The sequence below is a fragment of the Solanum lycopersicum genome, chromosome 6, assembly GCF_036512215.1.
Source record: "Solanum lycopersicum chromosome 6, SLM_r2.1".
Lineage (NCBI taxonomy): Eukaryota > Viridiplantae > Streptophyta > Magnoliopsida > Solanales > Solanaceae > Solanum > Solanum lycopersicum.
Window position 1 is genome coordinate 43,046,635 of NC_090805.1, and position 22,233 is coordinate 43,068,867.

At 26.8% G+C, this 22,233-nt stretch overlaps 2 protein-coding genes and 1 long non-coding RNA gene across 3 annotated transcripts; 1 reads left to right on the forward strand and 2 right to left on the reverse strand.

Moving 5' to 3' along the window:
* Positions 1-7,605: 7,605 nt before the first annotated feature.
* LOC138349057 (uncharacterized) lies at positions 7,606-8,210 on the reverse strand. Its single transcript, XR_011221585.1, has 2 exons — positions 8,159-8,210; positions 7,606-7,945 (listed from the first exon to the last, which is right to left on the reverse strand). It is a non-coding gene; the product is annotated as an uncharacterized lncRNA (long non-coding RNA).
* Positions 8,211-11,936: 3,726 nt separating this feature from the next.
* Positions 11,937-12,664, reverse strand: LOC138349400 (uncharacterized). The gene is made up of 2 exons (XM_069299737.1): positions 12,509-12,664; positions 11,937-12,377 (listed from the first exon to the last, which is right to left on the reverse strand). The coding sequence occupies exons 1-2, from the start codon at positions 12,662-12,664 to the stop codon at positions 11,937-11,939; spliced, it is 597 nt and encodes a 198-aa protein (XP_069155838.1).
* Positions 12,665-15,497: 2,833 nt separating this feature from the next.
* On the forward strand, positions 15,498-17,719 carry LOC101255895 (myb-related protein 330). The gene is made up of 3 exons (XM_004241793.5): positions 15,498-15,958; positions 16,190-16,319; positions 16,886-17,719. Exons 1-3 carry the CDS (start codon positions 15,826-15,828, stop codon positions 17,475-17,477), a joined length of 855 nt encoding a protein of 284 aa, XP_004241841.2. The 5' UTR covers positions 15,498-15,825; the 3' UTR covers positions 17,478-17,719.
* The last annotated feature ends 4,514 nt before the right edge of the window (positions 17,720-22,233 follow it).

Below are 22,233 nucleotides of genomic sequence, written 5' to 3' on the forward strand. Positions count from 1 at the left end.
TATTTCTAGCTGAATTATATTATAAAACTTAACAAGGTTAAATCAAAATCTTAGTTGGTAAATACGGAGGGAAAAAATGACACCAAATTTAGCAACACTCTATCAATGGAGTACCAACTAAAATATTACTAACGTACATCTTTTGTTGTAATATTACTAACGAAGTATATATCGGTTATTAAATATGACAAAAAATTATTTATATAATTTATTAACATATTATCAATGAATTACTAACCAAACATTTACTAACGGCAAGATTGTGTTGCTAAATTTACCAACCAAATATAAATGTGTCGGTAAAGTAGTAACGAAATGTATTTTGTTGCTAAATTTGCTAATCAATACCCAATTAGTTGGAAATTTTTTCAATAAATAAAGATTGTAGTTAGTAAATCACAAACATCATTAAAATAGTTGGTAATATATCCATTGGTAAAATTTACCAACATATTATTATTAGTTGGTAATATGACATATGAATGTTTTGTTGAATAGTAACTATTACCAATTGTGAATAGTTGATAAATTTACCAATTTAAGATAAATTTTTTCGTAAATCAACGCTAGTGTCAAGGCTTTAATATTCAGTTTGTGTCATTAGGCGTTTTAACTTTTAATTTTTAGTCAAAACTTGACTTTGGTCAATATTTTTGATAAATATACTCATATTAGAACTCTGTCAATATCATTAACTTCGAAAGGTCATTTTTTATCTAACAGGAAGGTTGGTTCAAGTTTTGAGGCTTCCGTTTTTTGTTTGTGCCTTTAGGTGTTGTAAGTCTTATGTTTTGGCCAAAATTTGACTTTGGTCAATATTTTTGTAAACGTGGTCAGATGAAAAATTCGTCAGCAGAATGAACTCCGAAGGTCATTTTTTATCTAATAGGATGATTAGTTCGAATTTTTTGCCTTTTATTTTTAGTGTGTGCCATTAGGTATTTAAACTTATAAATTTTAGCCAATATTTAACTTCGGTCAATATATTTGATAAACATACTCAGATAGAGGGTTCAGGTATTGAGGCTTTCATTTTTAGTTTGTCCAGTTAGGCATTTTAGCTTTTAACTTTTGGCTAAAATTTCACTTTAGTCAATATTTTTGGTAACCGTGCTCAAATTGACATTTTGTCACCGCAATTAGCTATTTAAATTCAAATTTTGATTTCATAGGACGATTGGTTTGGGTTTTGAGACTTTTCTTTTCAGTTAGTGTCGTTAAGCGTATTCACTTTTAACTTTTGGCTAAAATTTGAATTAGGTCAATTTCCTTGGGAAACATGCTCAAGCATGAATTTCATCAGCGCGATTAGCTTTGGAAAGTCATTTTTCTTCTTATAGGATGGTTGTTCTCGATTTTGAGATTTTCATATTTAGTTTGTATCGTTAGGCGTTTTAAATTTTAGCTTTTGAATAAAATTTGACTTTGCTTAACATTTTTTGTAAACGTAATTCGCTGAGAATTTCGTCAGCGCGATACATTTCGGAAGATCATTTTTATATCTAAAATTTATTGGTAAATTACCAACATAAATTTCTGTTATTAAAATTTTCAAACAGTTACCAACAGAATCGAATAATGAAGAAAAAAAATTCTTTTTAAATTCGCTAGTAAAGTTACTAACAATAAACTAACTAAAAATTAGTTGGTGAATTTACCAATGAAAATTTCAGGGTCATATTTAAAAATTTGTAACATCTTTGGGTGTTTTACCAACTGATTTTTAATTGGTAAGTTTACCAACAAATTAAAATCGGCTGGTAATATTTATCGACAAACCTTTTAGCAACGGATTAATATAATTGGCATTTGATTGATAAATCAATTTGTCAACCAATTTGATCAATTTACCAACAAAATTTTTTATTGGTAATTGAAATTTCTTTTGTAGTGTTATAGCCTTGTAAGACTCAACCACCATCAACCTTACAAGGCACAAGCTTGTCAGCGCCTTGCCGAATATTATTTAAATAAAAGAAAATTTTTATTTTCTTGAGCAACAATTAGTTTTTCTTTTTTTAAAATATAAACATCAATATACTTATTTTAAGTCTTATACCTAATAATAAAATATTCATTTTAATAATTTAATGAATTATAAAAGAAAATTATTCCATATATTTTGGAAGATATATAAAAAGTTAATATTACCTGCCCTAATTCAATAATGATATTTTGGCAGATTGCTCATAAAAAAAATTTACCATCAATACAAAAGGACAATCATTCCATACGTGTGAATATTTTATTATTAGATATAAGACTTATTTAAACTCTAGGAAAATAATTTATTTTATAATTTAATAAATTATCAAAATGAATATTTATTATTTGTTATAAGACTTAAATGAATATTATCTTTTATTGATGTTTATATTAAAAGGAGACAAAAGAAAGAATAATTAATTATTTCCCAAGAAAATAAAATGATTCTTTTTTTTAAAAAAAAAAACAAATAGCCTGCTGAGCCTGACTAAAAATTGTTGCTCTTCGTAAGGCTTATGGGTTTCTGCGCTTTATTTTTGAAATCCTGATTTAGACATTGTTATAAATTATTCTTATTTTAATTTCATAACTAATTGAATTGCGCTTTTAGAATTTTTAAAAAATTTTATTGCTTTTTGATTCCGAACTCGCTAGGATCCTTATTTGCACACAAATGTAAGGTGTCTTGGTTGAACGATTAAAATATAATTTATTTGAACTTAAGTTTACATAAATTTATTCTTTCAATTTTGATCTAAAAAATACCTTTATAGTTAATTTTCAACTAATTCTTGTCACAAGATCTCTAATTAACTTTATATTTCTATTCCGGTGTAAAATTCGCGAGCATGGTAATATTTAATGACGTATGTAGAATTCTTTTAAAGTGGTGTCACCATTTAGAAAATAAAAATGAATCACAAAGAAATATTAATGAAGCTTTTGATTTAGATCTATAAAAATTTGATGCCAATTAAAAATGAACTTTATGAAAAAGACTTTCTTAAAAAAATATAAAAATTTGATTAGATTAAAAACAATAAAAATTTGTCTATTATTCAAATTAGATAATGTTATCGAATTTTAAATTAAATCACTCACATCTTCATATCATTAAATTAAATTTTATAAAATATTATTTGAATAATAATAATATAAATAAAAAATTTACATCTTTAAAAAAAAAAAAAGAAGCTACAGAGCCCTTATTCAAAAAAATGAACAAATCACTTTAATTATATTATACTATAAAAATATGGTTCAAATCAGATTATATATATATATATATATATATATATATATATATATATATATATATATATTAATATTTGTAATTTAATTTAGAATAATAGTTCTCCATGTATATGATGTAATCTGCTTCATTATTGAGAATCAAATAATAGAGGATTGCAACGAGAAAAAAATAAAATAATTATTATGAATAAGTAAAAATAAAAATTTAACCACATAATAATATAAATAGAATAGCAAAAGAAAATGCGAACTGCAGATTCAAAATGTCAAATAACTATAATGAATGAACATGAAAAGAAAGAAAAATAAAGAAAATCAATAGTAAATACATAAATATAAGGATTTAAGGAGTCAATATTATTTTCAGTTAACTATAATTCTTATCCATAAAGGATTCAAAGATTTTATATTTTATTTTAATTTTAAAAATAATAAAGAAAGTAATTATATTTTAAAATTCGATTTTTACTGTTATTTTGTATTTAAAACAAAAAATTATTAAAAGAAAAATATTATAAAATGCGGGGAAAAAAGCAAAAATTAAGAGAGAAGAAAAAAAGCTGGAAAAAAAATCACCTAACTGGGAATCGAACCCGGGATTGTGCACCTCTGCCATTTGCGCCAAGAGAAATTTCATATAAGGGATGTCCTCCTAATTATTTCTTCCTCAATACTGTTCTCTAATTTATTTATTTTAATATATTTAAGTGTATTTGGTAAAAAAATTCGACGAAATCGTATCACGTAACACAGCTTACATGTACATAAATTCACCCCGGTAATATTCTCTCCTCTTCCCTAGACTTGCCCCGTATGAGTGTCATATATTATATCTTTCACTAGATTAATATTACAAAATTATACTTCCTCTGTTAGGGTTATTCGTCAAAATTTAACTAGACACACATGTTGGAGAAATAATGATGAATATACCAGTTTATCATTTTAGCCTATTAATTGATAAGTTCAAATATATTTATTCATCATATTTTTTAAAGTTATATAATGAAAAAAAAAATTAATTTTTCTTGATTTATCAAAAATAACAATTAAACGTAAAAATCAAATTAGGAATAAATTATTTGACAGGAGGAGTATATGAGAACTAATTAACTAAATTGAGTCTTAAAATTTACCAACTTAACAAAAATGCAAAACCACCGAGAGGAAGTTAAGCCAACTCCTTTTATAATTATGAAGGATCGAAACATGAAAACAAATTTACATGACTATCACTTTTCTAGTCAGATCTTTCGATCTCTTCACAATTACAGCCTATCGCGTTCATTCCTTGTAACAACGCGTTCATGACTTATAATAAAAGATGACTATATTCATCTCTTGTATTTTATTGCTTAATAAAATAAGGCTAGGAAGGGCAAATACCACACTCATTACATACCACACATGCACTATGAGCATATATATATATATAAGCTCAACCTTATTGTATGTATACAACTATTTAAATAGTGTCCCTTCTAGCTAATAGTGAATAATTAATTAACATATCCTAATTAATTTCCAATACATTTTACAGATCCATTATTACGAAAAAGCTTGCAACCTTTCCTTGCAGAGCAACAATTGACACATACTTGTTTAATTATCCTGTGTCCACTTGATGGGCAAACCATATAAGCTACATCTGGATCACAATTCCTAGTACAAGCCTTTCCATCTGCTGATTCAACTTTACTTCCAAGTAAAAACGTTCCTACAATATATTATACATGTTAATAATAATTAAATTATCGACTCACTGAACGTAGATAGATCGAAACGATAGGAATAAAGAGTATATTACCGGACAAAAGAAGTAGAGCAAGGCAAACAACTCGGTTAATAGCCATGACCATATATTTTGTTTTTTGCGTATTATTGGGATTTGGATGTTATTCTAGCTATATAGTTATTTATAGTGAACAAGTGTTAGTGTGTCACTATAAAACAAAGGGATAAAATAACTTGTCGTGAGGTTTAAGTTCATTCTAAATTAAGAAAGTGAAGATAGTTGTCTAGTTGGTATAAGGTCGAAGCTTCTTACCATCCCATGTTTCAATTTACGTGTCATATATAGTGTTTAATAAAAATTACGTGTCAAATAAATTAATACGGAGGGATTATGCACGATAGTTAGTTTGTTTGAAACAAACTATTATATCTGATAGTAGCATTAACTATATATTATTATTATTTCTTTTTTGAGAATTAAATAATATAAATTTTAATTAATTATTTTAAAATTTATTTTTTCATTATATTAATATAAAAAATTGTAATTTGTAGTATTTCTGTATAATAATTTAAAATATTAAAAAATGTAATTTAATTTAACTTTGAGAATTTATTAAATTAATTGTCTAAAAATATGAGATGACAATTAAAAAGAAATAGATGGAATATTTGAGATAGATGAGTCATTAGCATATACTTCAAAACTATGACAAGTATATATAGAAAAATAATAATGTAATTGCTAGCTCTTTTTGTCTACAACGAAAGATTTATCCTTTGGAGTTTTGTCTGTATTTGCTACCTCTTTTTGTGGTTTATCTTTTAGTTTTAGCATCCCATATATGGAACACTCTAGCATATTATTTGTAGTATAATTTATTCTCTTCAACGAAAATGTTGATGGATCAACTATATATTTTCAAGATGAGAAGTGATGTAATAATGTAAATGAGAAGTAAAATAACTTACAACTCATATGTACCATCAACTATATAATTTCAGTATTCTAGGATCATTCTTAAAAAAGAGTATTGTCCCATCAGAAATTAAGTTCCATTGTTTTAGAATTTTGAGACATGATTTTTTTGTTAATGACTTTAAATACAATATATATATATATATATATATATATATATATATATATATATATATATATATATATTTTTAACAAGTCTCGTTTTTTTTATACTTTTTTTGGTTCTGTCTATCATGACCCACCATATTATTATTCAAGTTAGACATAAAATTAAAGGGGAAATATCTGTCTTAGAGAGGTTTGGAGAAGACTCTAGAATACTTTAGAAGATTTTTTTGTAAGACTTGTAAAGAATTCTAGAAGGGGGACTAAGTTGTAAATATATAGCGACTTATGTAACAAATTTTATTTACACTTTATCTCCTAAGTGTATAGTATAAATAGAGGGACATTCATTTATAACTCAATCAAGTAAGTAAGCAATAGATAAACACTTTAAAAAAAGGAAAAATTATGAGGTTAAATGAACTTACACTACTTAATTACTCGTCATAGCTATAGTTTGTTATAATTATCACTCGCGACTAACATTATATATTAATTAAGTGGGCTGACTTCGAGTTTGTACAATCAATCCTATTTGTATATGTATAATTCATCACATTTGTATAATTCACAGCTAACAATTCTTTGTTTGATTCATATTTGTATACGATGTTTGTATTTGTATATGACGATGATTTCCTTTGGTTTTTCAGTTTTGTCATCATATACATTCAATCTTTTTCTGTATAACATTTTAAAGTTTGTATAAACGTATAGTTTTTGAATTTTGTATAATATAATTTATATAATGTAATTTGTATAATATATTTTATATAATTGTTTAAAGCTCATAAGTTATGTCTGTGTCATTTTGTTATTTCAAGTTTTATTATATTTGTATAATTTCAAACTTTATTTACTCAATTATACAAAAACACGTAAATTATACAAACTTACGTGCAAATTATACAAATGAGACGTGAATTATACAAATTATTGTGCTCTCTCGCTCGCCTTTCTCCTTCCTCTTCCAATCTCGCTCGCCTCTCTCCTCGTTTCTCAATCTCTCTCGCCAGAATATACAATTACATATGTTTAATATACAATTAATTAACCGATATACATATACAATTCACTCATCTGTCCTCTCCCATTCGACACTCTCCTCCCTATAACATGTACCTACGAATCGTAACTAAAAAAATAATAGTTATGGAGTGTAATTACGTTATCTTTGAGTGATTATTTGCGAAAGTACCTCTTTAAAAAAGAAAACTATATGTGTCTTTCTTCATTCTTTTAGCAATCTCTAAGTTTGAAAAGGTTTATTTGAGCTTATAAAATCGTAAAAAGGAGTCTGTGACATGTCATGTTTGAATAGTGAAAAAAATGATGATTGTGGCTGAATCGTATACAAGAAATTGTACCAAAATTGGGGTACTTATCATCGATCTCATTTGAAAAAATTTAGTCCTAGACTGTTTATAGTAAGCTTTGCAGTATTGGTCCAGCTTCCCAATTTTACTGATTTGCAATTGGCTAAGAGTTTTTAAATCTGTATTAAAAAGATTCAAACAAAGTAAATTGCAAGACAATTATAATCAAAGAAGAAGAAATACCAGTGCTTCTAATTAGACAAAGATCATTATCATTAAATGGGATCTCATCTTAGTGATACATAGTCCAATATGACTTTAATTTAATTAAGTTTAGTAATAGTCGTAATTATAATACTAAATTAGGTTCCAGTACATAACAAAGAACCATCTTCACTGAAAAGTTTGCAACCTTTGGATGCTCCACAGCAGTTGATACATTTTGGAAAAGACTTTATATTTGGTCCTCTAAATGGACAAGTCATAAAAGCCACTCTAGGATCACAATTCTGAGTACAAAACTTGGCTGCTTCTGCATACTCCACATTGCTTATTCCATGTACCAACATCACTGTTTACGATAAAATAGAGACACGCGTTAACTCAGTTCATGCTCTGTATTGAAAATACTGAATTCAAATGAATATAATGCAATAATGATACATTCGACTCTAATTAACTTCTTATTTTTAGCAACACTAATATCATTGATAAAAGAAAAATGTAAATTGATCTACAAATTGAGGAAAGAGAAAGAAATATGTGCATTAGGTAAAAGGCTTACCACATAGAAAAAGGATACCAATAAGTTTGCTAGTAGTCATACTTGTTTAATTACTATTATGTGAGACTATATAATAGGAAGTATTTATAGGATAGAAATATTACATATAAGAATTGGATTAGGAAGTATCCAAGGCAATAAAGTAGAACAATTTTTTGGCAGTTGCTATTGGCACTATATCTTTGGCTGAGGCTCAAATAGTTAGTAATCGAAAAGATGGCCGGCTTCTAACTATATCTCTTTTCCTCCTAACGTTTACTAACTCTATACAATAGAAAATGTGACAAGAAACGGGTTTGTTCGGGTGATAAACACCTTTCACCTATAATGATTAGAAGATTGTGCGTTTAAGTAGAGAGAAAAGTGGAAGCTCCTAAGTTTAATTATTTTATTGTGACTATATATAACGTACCAAATTAAAAAATATTTTGACAAGCTTTTGCATGAGCCTGATTCGGGTTATATATCAACCTAATTTTTAATGGGTTAAAAAAGGTTGAGCTAATGAATGAGCGAGTCAATAACTCATCCAAATTTAAACGGATTGAATTTTATTTTGCGATGACGGACAATAACGTTTAGTATAAGCTTAAAAAGTACATACTGTTTGTTTGTGGGCTTGAGGCGAACGCTTCTGCTAGTTGGGCCGATCCAGTTCTTTGCCAAACGCTGCTACCACATTCAGCCATTCAATTTGGAATTCTATAGTAATTTATTTTTTAAAACATAAATTTAAATAAAATTTTGAGAATTTATCATAACTATATTGAATATTTCCCATCAGTATATACATTATATGACTCAAAAATTATAATTTTTGGAACATGGTTTCTAATATATTCTAAATTATTTTCTCTTATGAAGGGTGCTAGAAACATGATCGTTCAATGAAGGGTGCTAATATATTTTTATTAAAGTATAATAATGTGCTATCAACAACACTAACAGTAGTTCCACAAAATGAAGTTTGAGAACTGTAAAATATATGCAAAAAATGAAGTTTGAGAACTGTAAAATATATGCAAACAGTTTAAAATAAGGAAAAATTACTTAAATACACTACTTTAATTATCTTAATAACCATTTATCCCAATTTATTTTAAAAATTTCAAAAATTCCTTATTTCCCCAATTTAAAAAAATATAAAAGATAGATACATCAAGATTTCCCACCTTTTTTTCACCCAATTGGCAAGTTTTACTTTAACAAAAACTAAATCCTATTTTCAAGCTACCCACTTCCCCATTAACATCCCCAATTAAAATTTACCATATTAATTTTATTCCTTTTCCTTTTTATTTCCCTACATTGTAGGTGTATAATTGTCTACTCCCCATTCCACACGTTTGCAGGTAAATTTTGAATTCCAGTTCAAATTTTCATCCATATCTAATATTTTGTAGGACTCTCTTTCCATCTAACCAGATTTTCTCCTTCATTCTCTTCATCTTGTGAGTTTACAAATATCATGGAAGATTGTGGTAATTTCAAACGTGTTTATGATTCTGATGATGAGTTGTGGGCTGAGAATAGATCTAAGAGACTACATGACCCATTGTTGATGAAGAACAACAATGTACATGAGCCAAAGAAGAAGACTGGAGAAATCAAGAAAAAAAGGCCAAGAAAAGTTACATCAACTGTTTCAAGACCCACACTTCTTAAGATATGTGTTTAAAATTCATAATTTTGTGTTTTTGTTTATAATACCCTAATTGTAAACTGTTGTATGTGTTTGTAAACTGAAATTAACAATGAAGATTGATACATTCAAATTAAAGTACAACCAACATGTTTCTTTACATTTTATAGTGTGTATCAGATTCATAATTTTTGTCAATAATTTTGAGTTGTGTATCACTGAAAGCACAGTGTCTGTAAAATTTTAAGATTCTTCAGTAAAATTTCGATTAGTAAAAGCATTATGTGGTTTTCAGTTTTAAGGTCTATAATATGGTAATAATTTTGTGGGTTGTTATTAGTAAAATAAAACTGTGTGGTACAGTTGTGAGATGTATCAGATACATTAACTCTATTTACAATGTTTATAAGTTCAGTTAATAAAATGTATCATATACATATTATGATTCTTATGTCTTATAATTTAACTTTAATGTATCATATACATTCAATTAAAACTTAATATGATGGTTGTTATAGAATATAATAGGTACCACTTATAGAATGTATCATATACATCTTAAAAGCATTACATGGTTTTCAGTTTTAAGGTCTATAATATGGTAACAATTTTGTGGGTTATTATTAGTAAAATAAAATTCTGTGATACAGTTGTGGGATGTATCAGATACACTAAGTCTATTTACAATGTTTATAAGTTTAGTTAATAAGATGTATCATATACATATTATGATTTCTTTGTCTTATAAATTAAAATTTAATGTATCATATACATTCATATAATGCAGTGCATGAATTATGTTATTTTATTTTTTGTATAAACAGGGCATACATTATGTTATTAAAAAAATTCCGGTGCATCCATTATAGGGACTGCGGGTTATACGTAGCTACATTTGCAGAGTTTTTGAGTGACCAACTTGTTATACCACCTGATACTGATGGACATCTTGCAAATTACCTATGCAATAGATATGCTGCATTGTTATGGAGATACGGCAGTGACAAGGTCAATGGTGGATACATAAGTGACAATGACGATACACCAAAGCCTAAGGGTCAATTCACAACACCAACTGAAGATGACATTGTTAACATAGATTAGTAATTAGCTGGGACACGATGAACAAGTTTATATGTTGTTTTTTGTTGAAGACAATTATCTTTTGTGTTTTTCTAAAAGCTTATTGGTATTACAATTTTTTGTTAGCTATGAATGTTATGTTTTTTCAAGTTATTGTTTTAGAAACAGTTGTTTCTTTACAAATTTTTTACTGTTTCAGTTTAAGTAATTTTGACATTTAATTTACAAAATGAAGTATATGACACTTAAGTTCTAATGTGTATGATACATTATTAAGTATTTTTCACTTATAAAAATGATGTATATGATACATAAGTATAATATATACATGAAAAAATATTGCAGTTATATATTTAGCAACTTGAATTATATGAATGTATATGATACATCATATACATAAACAAACTTAACCCTGATTAATATTACAGTGAAACGCACCACTAGAATGTACTATATCAAAATTATAGTTCATAAGGCTTTACACACTAAACATGTCGTACACATTTGAACAAGTCAAGTTTTGGGGCACTAGAATAACTCATGATGGAGTATACACGAAAAATATAATATATTTTTCACTCAAATGAATGTATCTGATACATAAGTTACACAAATAAACTCAGGTTGAATTACTGTTACACTGAAACTCAAACACTGTTGAATATAATATATCAAATTTATAACTCATAAGTATGTATACACGAACCATATAGTAAACAATTGAACAAATCAATTTTTTTGTACACTTGAATATCTCAAAATACAATATACACGGAACATATAACATCTTTTCAATAATATTCATGTATATGATACATCACATACACAAACAAACTCCTACATCATTACTGTTACATTGAAAACGCACCACTTTTGAATCTATTTATTTATAAAATTTGGAGTTTAAATTTGGCACATAATTAAACTGCAAAGTCATATATTTGAACATCAAATTAAGTTGTGTAACCAATACACTTTATTTAATCAAAATTATAAAAGAAAAACATGGATAGAAGTACCATGAACACTAATGTCCTATTTTAAAACATTCTTTCAATTCTCTTTCGGGAAGAAAGTACAAGTTCTCCTGTTATGTCCTTCTTGTCCACACTGCCCACAACAATTATTGTTCACTGTTATTTTCTCATCCGCATTTTTCTTTCTTCGCTTTCTTGGTCGTCCAGCCAACCTTCTGTACCTAGGTGGCCGGACAATTTTATCTAAAACACATTCTGGAACGTTCCAATCATCCTTATCTGGCATTGGAACCATTACAACCTCGTACGTTTTTTCTAATGCATACGGCTTGTAGTAATCAGAGCAATATGGGTGCAAATTGGTAACATTCTTGTGCTTCAAAACTGCAATTGCGTATGCGCAATGTATCTCATCATGTTGAAACCTTCCACATGTGCAAGTTTTCCTCTCAAGGCATACAATGTATCTTTTTCCGGATTCATGAACTGTGAAAATATATTCAGATGATGGAACAACCTAAAAATTTAAGAAGTTAGTGATACATTACGTAATATACAATTTATATATCATTTAAAAAAAACAATTAACATTAAAAAATAGTTTGTATCTGATACATAAAACAGAAAGTCAATGAAATTGATAAATACCTTCATCTTTGAACTTTTAGATGCGTTTACAATCAATATCTCCTCAAATCTTCGGCCAACAACAATTTCATCAACTTTGTAACCTTCATAATTAATATCGATTACCCAAATTCCAGAATGCCGCAGCAGAATTGAGATATTCATCTTCAAAACCATTTTTTTTTTGAATTCTTAGTATGCAGATCAACCTTTACAAGAATATTTTTGAATTATGAAGCTCATCTGATTTAAAATTTGAATTTACTAATCAGTTACACAATCTGATGACCATTAATTACGTGATTTCAGTTAATAATAACAGAAATCACGATAATTAATTCTAATTGATTGCAGCAGCTGTTAAAATGGGATGTATCAGTACTTATGTATCCCGCGCCAGAGTGATGTATCCCGCTTCTTTTATTTTTAAGGGATTTTTAGTAATTTCAATTCTTAAAGGGACAAATGGTCATTTTGTATTTATAATATGTGGTTCCTATAATTTATACTTAAAATAATTCCTAAAAAGTAATGAAAGTATAAAAAATAATAGCAGCTAGTAATAAAACAATAAACTAATTAAAATATAAGAAACAACAAATAATAGCATAGATGCTATCGTTTAAAAAAAAAAAACTTACTTTAATTTATATGTTACAATTCAAATCATAATATTACAAGTTCATATCACTATAATCTCTTGATTAATGATGTCTAAAAAATAAAAAGAAAAACTAATAGGAAAGATCAAGTACTTAGAACCAGAGTTAAAAACTATAATAAATGCTCAGACAACAATGGACAACTCCTCAAAAACGTTTTATTCCTTTTAATTAAAAAATATGCGTCAATTCAAATTAATTAATTTAAAATTTCGAACGTTCAAAAAAAAATAATAGAGAAGAAGAAATAAAAGTACAACAAAAATATAGTTAAATTGATAAGTACAATTATTTTACCGTCTTAAAATACTTAGTCTATTTTTTATTAACACTAGCATTCATCGTATATTAATTAATTTATTTACTATGGTAAAAGTTGTCTTCTTACATTTACTTTGACATATTTTTAATTTAAAATTATAAAATTTAAATGTATATATTCTAATTTATTTTGAAATTGGTGAATATTTTTAGTGGGCCAACTCCAAACTACCACATGTACGGTCCAGGTGGCAAGTGATAATGTGCAAGTGGTTCCCACATATTATATATATAATAATAAAAGAGAGAGAAGCCACAAGGACAACTCATCATAAAAGAAAATCTACCTACCAAAATCCAATCTCTTTTCTCACCCTTTTATTTAAAAATATGGCGAGTGTTATTTATATTAAAGTGTAAGATATAATATCTCATTTTAGAGTATACGATCTTTGTTAAAAGTTATTTTTTATGTTCAAATTCAAATATAACTTTGATGAAAAAAAATAAATGTATTCACTGCACTAAATTCGTTGATTTGCTATCTATGTTTTTCTTTTCTTACCAATTTCTATCATTTTCTTCATCACTTCCCTAGTGGGGATGTATATGTAAACTTCAAGTAATCTATATTTGTTTATTTTCTACATAAAAGTAAACTTTTATATTATCAATATAATTTATTTATTTCTCATTATAATACTTAAGCTGTTAATATAAATTTAATTAGTTTTAATAAGTTGTTACTATTTCTTTCTATTAATAGTAAAATAACACCTTGTCTTTTTTTAAATCTGTCTAAAAATATTTGATAATAAATTTACTTAAAAATTTTTCATTTTTTAAATAAGATGATTATGATCACAAATATCAATAATTTGTTATAGATCACAAGTTTCAAATATTTTTTTTCTTCTCAGCACATATTACTGCATAATTAGAACAAAACAAATATTTTATTTTAGTTAATATTATCAAATAGACTTGATGTAAAAGATTATGTATTATTATAACTTATAGAGATAATGCATAAGTATCCCTCAACCTATGCCCGAAATTACAGAGACACACTTATACTATACTAAGGTCCTATTACCCCTTGAACTTATTTTATAAGTAATTTTCTACCCCTTTTTAGCCTACGTGGCACTAGTTTGAATAAAAAGTCAACCATCGTTGGGCCCACAAGATAGTGTCACGTAGGTCGAAAAGGGGTAAAAAATTATTAATAAAATAAGTTCAGGGGGGTAATAGGACCTTAGTATAGTATAAGTGTGTCTTTGAGATTTTGAGCATACATTGAGGGGGTACTTGGGCATTATCCCTAACTTATAAGTCCTTTTGTGACCTTGTTCCATTCTCTACATCATCAATGCATTCTATCATATATTTTTAATATTCATTATCAATATTTTTTTCATAAAAAAACACAACAAACAAAAAACAAAATAACAACATATTAAATATCATCTCATAGGTTGGATTTGAAAATGTATATTTCTATATATCAATTTTTTTTTTATATTTGTGGTGTAGAAATTTATTTACGATAGACCCTTATTAAATTAATTGATATTCTACGCTTCAATTTGTTTAGTACGAAAGATAAAGTAAACAAACAATCCCATATTTAATTTTAAAATGAAACTTATTCTTTATTTTATTTAAGATAATTTACTAGATAACTTAATTCCAATCCAATAAATTCTTATCAAAAAAATATTAATTTCTCACACGATACACAATAATCACATTAAAGTTTGATTATTTCGAATTCACGTTTTATAAGGCTAGAATCTAAAAAACACTTTCTATTAATAACTTATTCATATTCAGAATTCAAACCTAAAATCTCGTATATTATTTGATTGTCAATCCTAACAATAGACTGGAGTCTAAAAAACACTTTCTATTAATAACTTTTTCATATTCAGAATTCAAACTTAAAACCCCAAATATTATTTGATTGTCAATCCTAACAATTTTAAATGGTTGTTACTTGTTGTTGGCCTCCCCCTACCACCCACCCCCCCCCCCCCCAACTCCAAGAAAAATCTAAAAAAGAAAGACCCATCCATTAAACAAAAGGGAATAGTTCCAAAGTCTCTTCCAATAACCAAATTAAAAGCTTTACCCCACACCTCCTACCTAACACTTTTTAATCCTACCCCACCCACACCCTCAAGATATATATCTTTCTATTCCCCTTTTTTCTCCCATCTCCATTAGAGAGAGAGAAAAAAAAAAAACTAAACTACAAGTACCAAACAGTTTGAGTCTTATCAACAACAACAAAAAAATAAACTAGGAGTACTCTACTTAATTATCATCAAACTCTTTGAATTTTTTCTCTTTTAGTACCAAAAACTCAAATCCTTGAATACTCAAAGGACAAAAATAAAAAAAATTCAAAGTATGGGACGTTCACCTTGTTGTGAAAAAGCACATACAAATAAAGGAGCATGGACTAAAGAAGAAGACCAACGCCTCATCAATTATATACGTGCTCATGGGGAAGGTTGCTGGCGTTCTCTCCCTAAAGCTGCAGGTATTCATCGTCGAAAAATTATATTGTATATATATTAAAAAAAAAAATTTGAAATATCTCGCTCGTTATACATATATTGAAAAATTAAACTTATTAAATTTAAATTAAGAAATTAAGAGGATCTAATAATTTTTGGATCTACTGCCACCAAAAAAAAAGATTATGGATGTGGATAAAAGATTTTGAGACTTTTTTTTGTAAAATATTGAATTATTTTTAAAAATATTTTAGGATTGTCAAGATGTGGAAAGAGTTGCAGATTGAGATGGATAAATTATTTAAGGCCTGATCTCAAAAGAGGGAATTTTACAGAAGAAGAAGATGAATTGATAATCAAACTTCATAGTTTGCTTGGAAACAAGTATGTATATATGATCTTTGTTATTTTAATTTATTTTTTTGGTTTTACTTATTATAAGTTATATACTCCTAGTATCATAAAATGTGTGAAAATTGGAGTAGAAAGTCAAAATTGTTTTCTTTTTTGTTTGGCTAATTTGGGACCACATTAAGAAGTTATAAAAACAAGATCTAAATTGTTCTAAGAGAAAAAAGTGGTTATAGTAGTAAATTTTTACAAGTGGGAAAGACTTCTCTGTTTCTTGAAATACCAAACCTATAAAATCTATAGATATCCAAAGTCCTTTTCAATTATTAAAACAAAAATTAAATTAAAGCTTGATTTTGAACTAATTTGAAATAATTTGTGATTGGCAAAAAGGTTGAAAGTTGTTAAATCAGGTCAAAATTCACAAATAGTCATTTTTCAGTTATTGCTATTTCTAGAGTCAATTTTTTTTTTAAAAAAAATGGGTTAAAAGCTTCTTACAAAACAAGTATTTGAAAACTTTAGCTCAAAACAAAATGTAACTTACTTATATTTCCTTTTTTTTATTTTTATATTTTCTAATAATATTTTCATTGCAGATGGTCAGTTATAGCCGGAAGATTACCTGGAAGAACGGATAACGAAATCAAGAACTATTGGAATACACATATTAAACGAAAACTCATTAGTCGTGGCATTGATCCTCAAACTCACCGTCCACTCAACAACAACGCCACTAACTCCCACACCACCACCAATATCACCACCGCAGTCACAACCACCACCACCACAGCCAAAAACATCAACTTGGATTTCACAAACGTTGACCAAAAACAACCCAATATTATGATTGCCACGTCATCGTCATATGATGAAACAAAATGCAACAGTGGTACAACTGAGGAAACAAAGCCACTAGAAATTATTATTCCAAAAATACCCTCACAAGTTATGATTAATCTTGAACTTTCAATTGGGTTGCCGTTACATACTGATCATATTTCTTCACCAGAGTCAACGGCCTCATACAACTTCTTGACCACCGTAGCACCGCCGCCAACTGCGGCGGTACATGCGGCGGAGATGATGGCGAAGACTGTTTGTTTGTGTTGGCAAATTGGATATCATGGTGGTGGCGGTCAGTGGTGTGGTAAATGCAAAAACACAAATGGATTTTACAGATATTGCTGACGTGGCCTCTTTTTGGATATTATTAAGTACCTTAGTACTAAATTTATTTTTTTCCTTAATATTACTTTACCATTTTGTGATAAGTGAATATTTTGGGTTTTGGGTTTTAGGTTTAGATATTTTTATTTTATTTTATTTCATATTTTGCCTCCTAATTGTAATCATCTACTCACAAACCTTGTAGTACATTTGTTGCAACAACTTACCATGGTATGAATTGGAATATGTATTTAATTTTCCAATTTTAGTTTATTTAATTTCTTTCTTATTTTTAATTCATATATTATTGTTAATACAAAACACAAAATAAAAGATGCCCTTAAATTATTTGAAATTTAATAAAATATCTTTCGTTAATAATATATATAGTAAAAGAATATCTCTCATGTCAAAATTGTGATAGAAAATACACATGTTATTCAGAAATATATTCAATGCAGACTCATAAAAAAATAAAATAGTAAAATAGCTTAATCGAGTCAAAACTTTTCAAAATTTAAATAATAATCAATCGTTTTGATTTGTGCTTTTAAGGTTCCATAACGGATAATAATTGAGTTTTTTTTTTCAATTATCGTATAGAAATTCCACCTAACAATTTATTTGGTCATGTGAGGTATTTTCTGCGTACGTAGTAGTGTCCATCACAATAATTGTCTTTATGGTTTGGCAAAAGACATTTTTTCACCTAAATTCCGTGAGGATAAAGCCAAATTAATTTAGTTTTATCTTTGGTCCAGTTCATTACAAGTGTCCTTTACACACATAGCTTACTTCAATTCTCCTAATATATAAAAGGTGAAAATTTTTCCAACTAACAAAGTCAAAATATTTAATATATTCATATAACTTTTAGAAATAGTTTTAAATAGAAGCTAGCAAAAAAAACTAAGAGAACACATATTTACTGTGGTTCAATTTGAAAATTATTTAATTATCTATCTGACTTTGAAATATTATTATTATTATTTAAGGAATGGTCTATTTTTCTTCTTTCCAAAAGTTTATTTTTATTTTTATTAAAATAACTTTTGAGTATGGAATTGACAAGATTCGACCCAACCAAATCTTATCTGAAGGAATTCATCTGGTGATAGATTCTAATTTTGACTAATAAAAAAGCACCTAATTTTATCAACTGAGCATATTTATAAAGGGCAAATGAGTAAGCAATTAAAATGTGAACATATAATAAAATTAAGTTTGGTAAAATGGTCTGGTAGTGGCTACAAATGTATGAGCCAACAAAGTCAGCTAAATCGATAAATTCGTAATAAAAATGCCTTTCGATGGCCATTAATAAAAGAGTGTTAATATCAGCATTAGTTAATTATCAATAGATTTGATTGTTATAGATTTTATAGTGTTAACTATCATTAAAAATATATATTTAATTGTAATGAATTATTATTATTAATTAATTGTCTCTAAATATTATTTGATATAACGATATATACATGTTTGAATAATTAAAAAAAAAAAATTCTTTTGAACCCAACATTTATTCTTATCATTTTGTTTATCCTTTCTCGAAATGGCTAGCTTGATAACAACATTATTCATCCAACTACTTTAATTTGTACTTAGAAAAACATTGAATATCCCAAATTAAATGGTAGGTTTCTTCAACATTATAATTTTGCTGTTTTTTTTTTAAAAGTGGAATGGTGAAATTTGGTGTACAAGAATTCAATGTTTCAAAAGGTGGAGGCACTAGTGCCATGTTTTATCAAAAATAATGGGGGTAGGTACACAAGTCTCAATAAATAGAGCTTAAAATGAAGTTGCAAATTAAAATTAATAAAAAATATATGAAAGTATACAAAGTAAAACTAAAGATTGTACTAGTAGAATATATACTCATTTATTCCAAAATGGTTACATAAAATTAGATCAGATTAACTTAATACTATATTCTACGACTTTACTACAAGTAACAAAAAGTTGTAAACTTTTCTATATTAAAATGCTATGTTATGTTAAAATTTAAAATTTAAATGTTATTTAGTGTCAAGGAATACAATTCAAGCCATAAAAGCAAAGATGGATGTTCTATGGAGTTATTTTAAATAAAAAAATTAAAGTATGATTTGGAATTGAATCAAGTGGCGTTTGGCCAATGGTTAAGCTGTCAAATATTGTGTTTAAATATAGTACATATTAATTAATAAATGTGTAATGTGTTTGTTGGGAATCCAGTACTGCTTTATATTAAGGTTCCAGAAAGAATGGCGGATTTTCCTCCACCTAATAACACAACTAACTCACTATAAGAGAATAATTATAATACTATGTATGTTTGGTTGTGTGAGATTTTAGTTTTGTTTGGATTGAGTGGGAAATAAGGGAATCTTCCTTCTAATTTTTTTAATACCCAAACAAACGAAACTAGAATATAACTCCCCTTACTTTTATTGGTTGTGGTTGTTGGCTTTGAAAAAGAGACGGAGTCAGGTATGATCGAGGGATTTTCCATCTTCAAAAAAAAAATGATGGTCAATTTTTAAATATATAACTAATTAAGATTGAGCGAACCTTCTTCGAAAAAGTGCATTGTTCTTATTTGGTTAATTATAAATATATAGTACTAAAGGCTAACACTTCCTTCGACTTTTTTTTACAAATTTAATCTTGTTAATGAAAATTCTGACTTTGAACACGATATTATAATGTGCTTCTAGAAACAAAATAAATTAAACTAATTAGAAAATATTTAATAAGAGGGAAAGAACATGTGACATGTTTGGAAGGTAGGTAACCCAATCTCTGGCTTAAAGTAGTAAAGAAAAAAGAAGAAAACAATGTGTTAGTTAAAGTTAGGGATGGGTGTGGGTATGGTCATGTGCTAATACAGTGTAAGTATGGGATTCTTCATTCCTAAGTCCTATTTTAATAGCTCAGCTAAACAAATAAAAGTACTTCTTTTATAAGAAAGTCCAGTTGGAAATGACAAGCTTTTGCCTCCACCCTATTCCATATTTTTTCCATTATAAATTCTATTATGGCTCAATAAGATTTATATTTACAAATTTAAAAAAAAAAGAAAAATTACATAAATTAATACATTTTTAAAAGTAATTATTGACTTTAACGATTTTTCTATTTATTACCATTTATATAAATCTGTAATATGTATTAAAAGTGAAATATCTATGCAGTATATTTAAATTATAATTATTTTTTAAAATTGTTACATTGTATTATAAGTGTATAAAAATGTGTGATAAATGTATTATCTATCAATAAAATTTATACTATATTTAAATATTGAATTTATCTTTGTAATATGTATTAAACTTGTATTATAAATAAATTAAAAGTGGTCAAGTAAAAAAAATATTATTATTATAAATTATAAATAATTTTTTATTATAATATATATTTATATAAGTTTCTCTTTTAAAAATTTATTAATAATAACAATGACAATTTAGTAAGATAATATGTTAATTACATATTTAAAGTTATCACTAATTCAGATGTAAGTATAACTTATTAAGCACTAGTTGTTTCTTCTTCTTCTTAAACTTCTTCTTTTTTTTTTTTAATTTTATCACTCAAACTTTTTTCAGAGAGGTAGTAATAAATATTAGTCGGAATTAATAATATGGGATATATCTTTTTATAAAATATAAAAATTTGGGGTAATTTTTAAATTTTTTAAAACTCCCAAAATTTTATAACTTTGTACATACTAATTTTTTCTAGTGCTTGAAAATTTGAGATATTTGACAATTATATTTGTCAAAGTTAATATGATCAAACAATACTTTTCAAATTTTTCCAAAGTACTTTTGGGGCTACACGGGACCTAAGTTTAATTGATTAAATAAAATGATTATACATGTTTTTTTAATAATTTGAATCAAATTTAAATATAAAAATATTTTCATTTTTGAGAAGTAGCTTTATATATGGATGAGATTTACATCTTTTCATATAATTCTAGACTTGGGCACAAATAACTAATTTGCTCAACAAGAATCATAAGTGGACCCAAAAAAAAAGTCATATATTCAATAAGAAAACCTAGTTTCTTGTAAAAAAATTACTTTTTTAAAAAATAAGTAGCACATTTCTGAAGAGTGTCACATTATAACACAATAAAGATAATTTCAGGATTTTATTTTGTTGGATTTGACCTATTTGGTCCTTATTATTAAACTCATTGAACTTGAGAATCATGAATTTTTTATATATTATAATTGGTAAAAAAATTGTGAATTTTCACATAATTTTTTTTTATTTTGCATAAAAGTAACTTATTAAATTCAAAAGAATCTGGCGGTGAAATACTTGAACCGCCCCTCATGTTACACACAAAAAAACCGTTTTCTTCATTTCGAATACTTACCTATACAAATTGTCAACAATTTATTTTATTATTAATTCAACTCTTACTTACACATCCTACGCCTTTGCCCAAAAAATAAATTAATAAAAAAAATTAGCTACACCATCTTTAGTGTAATGTGATAAAGTCGTGCCGTAAAAATATGAAGTTTTAAATGACTTTTTTTAGATAAAAAGATGAGAATACTAGATACTCAAAAGTCAGAAGATAAATTTAAAAGGAACTCGGAAAATACTATGGATAATTTTTTCATTTTTAATTCAGTAATTTATTTTTTTTAAAAAATAAGGTAAATGACTTTTTTGTTAGTAAAAGTAAAATATAAGTTACACGATTGATTATGTTATTTTCACAATTCATGTTTCAACGCACCTATTCATCATGCCAATTTATTTGTATCGC

What these genes read in the sequence shown, in the direction of transcription:
- LOC138349400 (XM_069299737.1), bottom strand. Translation starts at nt 12,664, where the DNA reads ATGGTTTTGAAGATGAATATCTCAATTCTGCTGCGGCATTCTGGAATT. An exon ending in CTAAAAGTTCAAAGATGAAG is followed by an intron (nt 12,378 to 12,508) that starts GTATTTATCAAT and finishes TTAAATTTTTAG; the next exon opens with GTTGTTCCATCATCTGAATA.
- LOC101255895 (XM_004241793.5), top strand. Translation starts at nt 15,826, where the DNA reads ATGGGACGTTCACCTTGTTGTGAAAAAGCACATACAAATAAAGGAGCA. An exon ending in TTCTCTCCCTAAAGCTGCAG is followed by an intron (nt 15,959 to 16,189) that starts GTATTCATCGTC and finishes AAAATATTTTAG; the next exon opens with GATTGTCAAGATGTGGAAAG. An exon ending in CATAGTTTGCTTGGAAACAA is followed by an intron (nt 16,320 to 16,885) that starts GTATGTATATAT and finishes TTTTCATTGCAG; the next exon opens with ATGGTCAGTTATAGCCGGAA.